Source organism: Magnolia sinica, chromosome 5, assembly GCF_029962835.1.
Source record: "Magnolia sinica isolate HGM2019 chromosome 5, MsV1, whole genome shotgun sequence".
Taxonomy (NCBI): domain Eukaryota; kingdom Viridiplantae; phylum Streptophyta; class Magnoliopsida; order Magnoliales; family Magnoliaceae; genus Magnolia; species Magnolia sinica.
In genome coordinates, this window is record NC_080577.1 from 25,812,744 (window position 1) to 25,819,100 (window position 6,357).

The 6,357-nt window shown below is 43.5% G+C and overlaps 1 protein-coding gene across 1 annotated transcript; it reads right to left on the reverse strand.

The window, feature by feature from the left end:
- Nucleotides 1-519: 519 nt before the first annotated feature.
- On the reverse strand, nucleotides 520-1,685 carry LOC131245814 (uncharacterized). The gene has a single exon (XM_058245529.1). It carries the CDS (start codon nucleotides 1,269-1,271, stop codon nucleotides 879-881), a length of 393 nt encoding a protein of 130 aa, XP_058101512.1. The 5' UTR covers nucleotides 1,272-1,685; the 3' UTR covers nucleotides 520-878.
- Between the last annotated feature and the right edge of the window lie 4,672 nt (nucleotides 1,686-6,357).

The following is a 6,357-nucleotide window of genomic DNA, read 5'->3' on the forward strand; positions in this document are numbered from 1 at the left end:
CATTGTCACATGATTTATTTTTTTTTTAAAGAAAAAACCCACCAAATAAATATCCCCAAGTACTGATTTTTAAATCCAAAATATCATTTTAATGCATCCTATCTCCATACAGATCTATAAAGAATACACATTCTAGGTTAGTTTAGCACCATATAAAAAGTGCTTGTGATTCTTCAAACTTACACATATGGTATCGTTGTCCGGCAATCCAGACCGTCCAAATCTCTGACCCAATTAACTGTTGATAGCGCACAACCAAAAATTACACTGAGAACATAATACCAACCACCTGATTTTCCCTTCGGATTTAAACCACTCACGATTTTACTTCTAACCGTCCATTTGATAGCCATTCCTTAAATGGTTAAGATTACTTGATCAGTGTAATTTTAGATATATGCTCTATCCAAAATGGGACCCACACTTTGGACGGCCTGGATAACTGCACAAGTGCCACGTGTGAGGAGGATGAGCCCATCTTCCAGACTGTAGCAACAATACAAACCGATACGAACGATATTTCCCGCGAAACAGACAATTCTAGCTATGAGACATTCCGATACTGCTGCGAGATTACGAGAGTGAGATATTTCAGTAATGAAACAACGAAAGTCGTGTTTTCATTTTTTAGTTTTAATCTACGGCTACGATTGAAAACGGTGGAAATGGTTTTACATTTAAAAAGAAAAAAAAAAAGCTACGAAAAAGATAAGAAAGTGATTTTTTAATTCCTACGTTTTTCCTTTTTGTTTCATGCTCCATCTCGAGAAGCATGCACCATGAGGAAAAAGTGACCGAAGGTAGGCTTACGTGGATCGCGCCTGACATAAGAGATTCCAATGGTTTCTCGCCACGTGTCCCCATTTGGAACGGACGCGTCACATCTGTAGCCATCGAGTGAGCTGGGAAGGGTTGAGAACGCCTGGGATATGGGTCCCATCGGTCTTCAGAAGGTGGGCCACGTCGGCGTAGGCTCTCCGCTTGGGTGACGTGGCTTTCGGATCGGGTCGAGCGCTGGTCGGGTTCGGCTTCTTGGAATCGGCGACAAGTGATGTGGCTTGTTCGGCTCCAGCTGGGTCCCACCTCTGGCCGAAGATGGTGCCTTTGGTGAGGAACTCGTGGGCGAGGTAGCCGGCTAGGAGCCGGTTGTCAGGAGGCGGCTCGGCTTGTGCGGCGGATGTTGACGCCTTGGGAGCGTCAAGGGCGTCTCTCTCTTTTCGCTTTCTCGACGCCCCAACGGGTGTCAAAACGCGATGGGGGTTGCTCGACATCGCGTCGGACAGTTCCCTCAATGACGTGCCACGTCAGCACAAAGGCTCATTTTACCGAAACTGCCAAGAGTTCTGAGAAAGAGGGTAATAAAAAAACGATTAATGGCGCAAGAGGGAAAAAGGAATACGAGAAGGGTAAAAAGGTAAAATCATCCAACTAGAAAATTAGGACGGAAATGACCCCAATCCAAAAGGGGTAGAGAGAGAGAGAGAGATTCGACGGCCAGAGAAAACGGATCGGTGGCCGATGAGCAAAACGGACGGTCTGTGAAGGATTTCTGTTTTACGAATACGATGATGGGAGAGGATATCTGAGAGAGGAAGGGAGATTTAGAAGCATTTGTCAGGAGAGAGAGAGAGACGGAGAGAGAGAGAGAGAAAGAGAGAGAGAGAAAGGGAACGGAGGGGAGAAGATGGAATTTTAGGGGCGAGGGCTTTTTATAGGGATGACTTTGTTGAGTGCCCGAGGTTTTTGGGGAAATATCGGGAACGCCCTTGATTCTCTTTAATGACAAAAGTACCCATTGCGTTACTCAGGAGAGGTTTGCTAATTAATCCTTAGTCGATTTCGGTAGTGGCCCCTCCATCACCGAGGTCGCTACCGGTCAGTGCTGTGGGACCCACTATGATGTATGTGTTGTATCTATGTCGTTCACCCATTTCTTCAGCTCATTTTAGAAAACTATGACAAAAATGAGATAGATCTATATCTCAAGTGGACAACACCACTGAAAACAACGTGATTGAATACCTACCATTAAAAACTTCTTGGGAACCGCAGAAGTTTTGGACCAAGCAGATATTTGTATTTTCCATTCATCCATATCCATGTGACCTATCAGCTAGTTACATGGCAGATAAACATTTCGATGGGCCCTTAGAAAATTTTAATAGTAGACATTTAAGTACTCTGTTTCCTGTGATGTGATTCACCTCATACTTACATGTACCTCTTTTTGGGTTTGCACCCTAAAATGAGAGGAAAAAAATGACTGGACGGCCTGGATTAAACATCTATATCTTGGTAGAGCCTACAGCATGGACCAAAACCAGGGTCGCAAACAAAATCTGAGTCTAATGTATCCATGCTGTCTTACTCCCTTCCACACGCAAGCAAAGAATAGTGGACCACACGTTGTAGATGTTATGGCTATCGTGTGGGTCAATCAGCCAGTAGTCCTGCCAAGATATTGTACCTTTTGATTTTTAAGCTTAGCCAATGGTTCATTGATCTAAACAATTGATATGATGGGCCTCACCGACTGTACATGCACCAAAAATCCTGGGATTAAAGGTATCCTACACGGTTAGATGATTAATAAAAAAATACAGGAACAGCTTAAATTTCTCCACTGAGAGTAGAGGTGTACATGAATCGGGCTAGATCGGTTAGCTCGCTCGACTTGGCTCGAAAAAGCTTGATTCAACTCGATTTGAAGTTGAGTTCGAGCCGACTCGAGTTGATGTTTTTTGAGCTCGAAAACGAGTTCGAGCAGGCCCAGCTCAACACGACTCAGATTGAATCCAGTTTGAATCGAACTTGGATTGAACCAGTTCGATAACTCGGTTACCTTGCCATTGATGTTGCTCATCAACTGTTTGATAAAATGACTTAACGAAATGTGGTTGGTGACAAGGAAGGTATGTACATAAAGCAAACATTATTTTTCTCTTTGTTTTTCTTAGTTTTTATGTTGCTTAGAAAGTATATGAGAAAATACCTGTAAAACTAATACTTTTATTTGTAAAATAGTAAGATTTTAAACTTGCAATTAAGGTGTTTATAGAAATGCCTCATGGTAAACTCGGCTCAATCTTGGCTCGAACTTGGCCGAGTTGGCCCGAGCTGCTAACTGAATCGAGCCGAGCTGGCCAATTAAGCTCGAGGACCAAGCTGAGCCGAGTTCGAGCTGAGGTCAGCAAGTGGCCGAGTCAAGTCAAGCTGAGGCCAACTCAACTCAGTTCAACTCAATGTCCACCCGTAACTGAGATGCCCATCGTATTGATGGTTGGATTACTAAACAATGGGCTCCACTTCCATACTTTGAAAAAAAAAAAAAACAAACAACAAAGTTGTGCACTAACCTTTTGATTCTTAAAGTTGGAACAAGTTCAGTCGCAGTCCATTGATCCAAACCATAAACATAATGGCTTCACAATAGGTGGCCCATGAACCGAAAAAAATCTCTTAGATGGAGAAATCCTAGCCCTTTGACAAGTAACCCACAAATAGACGGTTGAGAATGAAAAGAAGGCAGCGGTTATTTCAACCCAAAACAAAAACCCAAATGTTGATATCCCGGCGATGCTGATGCATGGGCCTACAACAGCACGGCCCATCTCTAAACTGTTTAGATCACTAGCCCATGGGCCCCACCTTTGGGGACGGTATAAGGAGAAACACAGTGCACTCGCCTTACACGGGAAGTAGATTGCGTCCTGCCGCCGCCTGGACGGAATCGTTCCAGGCGGAAACGGATTGGCTACTCCCCTTGCCACCAGCCCGGTGGCCGATAGTCGGTGCTCTGTGGGCCCCACCATGATGTATGTATTTCATCCATTCCGTCCATCCATTTTTATAGATCATTTTAGGGCCTGATACAAGAAATTAGAGGGATTTTAATCTCAGGTGGACCACACCACAGGAAAACAATAGCAATTGGATATCCACCATTAAAATCCTCCTAAGGCCCACTGTACTGTTTATTTCACATCCAATCTGTTGATTAGGTCATACAGGTCCAGATGAAGGGAAAAACAAAGATCAGCTTGATCCAAAACTTTTATGGCCCCCAAAAAGTTTTTAATGGTAGACGCTCATTTTTAGTCTCGTATCATAAAATGATCTGAAAAATAGATGGACCGCATGGATGAAACATATACATCAAGGTGGGGCCCACAGAGCATCGACCACCAGCCATTGGGGGAGTAGCCAATCCGTTTCCGTTCCAGGCAGGGGTTCTGTGGGGCCAGAGAGATGTATTTGTTTTATCCAATCCGTTCATCCATGTTTTCAGGTCACTTTGTGATATGGTACCAGAAAATTCTAAAGTGGACCACATAGTGGGGAATGAACGCCCGCCGTTAAAAAAAATTCTTGGGAACCACAGAAGTTTTGCATCAGCTGAAATTTGAGTTTTCCCTTCGTCCAAGTCTCCGTCCTCTCATGAACAGGTTGGATGCAAATAAACACCAGGTGGGCCCTAAGAAGATTTCGACGGCGAGCGTCACTATCACCACTGCTTCATATGGTGTGGTCCACTTAAGCCTTGGATCTGCCTCTCTTTTGAGCGTATACCCTAACGTTTGGCCCCACAGAGACCCTGCCTGTACCGATTTCCATCCAGGCGGAGGACAGGACACAATCCCCTTCCCTTTACACGTGGGGCAATGCATACGTGTACGATCTGGGAGTTCCTCGTATGACCATCCATATACATGTCGTCTCGCTATCAGTAGGTTGACATGATCATGCTTCACATGTACGAAGCAGATGAACGGTGAATAAAATTGACCGATTTTCCAAAAGGAAAGTCATATGGTGCTCAGGCAGTGTATGGTGGTTGATACGCATGTACTTATAACTTTTACAGTTGGCATAGATTAAAACAAGTCAAACCCACTATATTGTGGAACACGCTGTCACTGAAAGTAGATTGGTTGAACAATACTGACCTCTGATTCCAGGACACTTGTTTGTTGAAACAGGACCATTGGTTATTTTTTTATTGTAACCGTCCAATCGATGTTGATCAATCCAATAGTCAGGCTGTCCAATAAGGCTAATGTTTGTTTATTAATACGTCTAAACAAGAAATTACGATTTTGACAATTTAATGTGACCCAATTAAGGATTAGTTTCTGGGAAATGGATTGGCTACTACCCCTGACACTGGCCCGTGGCTGGTGGTCGGTGATCTGTGGACCCCACTATGATGTATTTGTTTCATCCATGCTGTTCATCCATTTTTATGGATCATTTTATGGCTTGATCCCAAAACTGAGAGGGATATAAATCTCAAGTGGACCACAACACAGGAAAACAATAGTGATTGGATATCCACCATTAAAATCCTCCTAAGGCCCAATCTGTTGATTAGGTCATAGAGACCTAGATGAAGGGAAAAAAACTAATATCAGCTTGATCCAAAACTTTTTATGGCCCCTAAAAAGTTTTTAGTGGTCAGCGTTCATTCAACGCTGTTTCCTGTAATGCGGTCCACTTGGTATTGGAATGTATCTTATTTTTGGTCTCATAGACTAAAATGACCTATAAAAATAGATGGATGGCATGTATGAAAGATATACATCATGGTGGAGCCCACAGAGCACTGACCAGCAGGCATGTATGAAAGATATACATCATGGTGGAGCCCACAGAGCACTGACCAGCAGCCAGTGGATGCTGGCAGGGGAGTAGCCAATCTGCTTCCTAGTTACTGCATGCCTGAATAACATCCATCATATTATGCAACGGCATTAAAGTTTTTCGCTCATCCAAACGCTAGGTACATGTGTGGATCGCTTGATAAATTTATATGGCACAGATCACCGCATGAACGGCTCAGATCTTGCAGCAGCTTGTGAATATCTAAGTGAGTGCACCTGGCGTGTGTGACCTATAATGGGACATTAGCAACGGAAGAGGATTGCGTAATGAGTAATTCCGTACGCAAAAAGTGAACTATGTGGAGTCCACTGTAGATGTATGTGTGTTATCCACACTGTCCATCCGTTTTTGCGTCTCATTTTAGGGGATAGAAATCAAAATAGAGGCCTATCCAAACCTCAAGTGGACCACACCACAGGAAGCAACGGGGATGACACCATTGAAGCCTTCCTAGGGCCATGATGATGTTTATTTGTCATCCAACCTATTGATAAGGCCACACAGACATATGGATGAAAAGAAAACACAAATATCAACTTGATCCAGACATTTCGTTGTCCCAAGAAGCTTTCAACTATGGGCGTTGAACTAACATTGTTTTTAATGGTGTGGTCCGCTTGAGATTTGGATTTGATTCAATTTGGGTCTCATACCATAAAATGAGCTGCTAATATGGATGGACGGACGGAATGAATA

Excerpts from the sequence above, each read along its gene's own strand:
- LOC131245814 (XM_058245529.1), bottom strand. The coding sequence starts at position 1,271 with ATGTCGAGCAACCCCCATCGCGTTTTGACACCCGTTGGGGCGTCGAGA.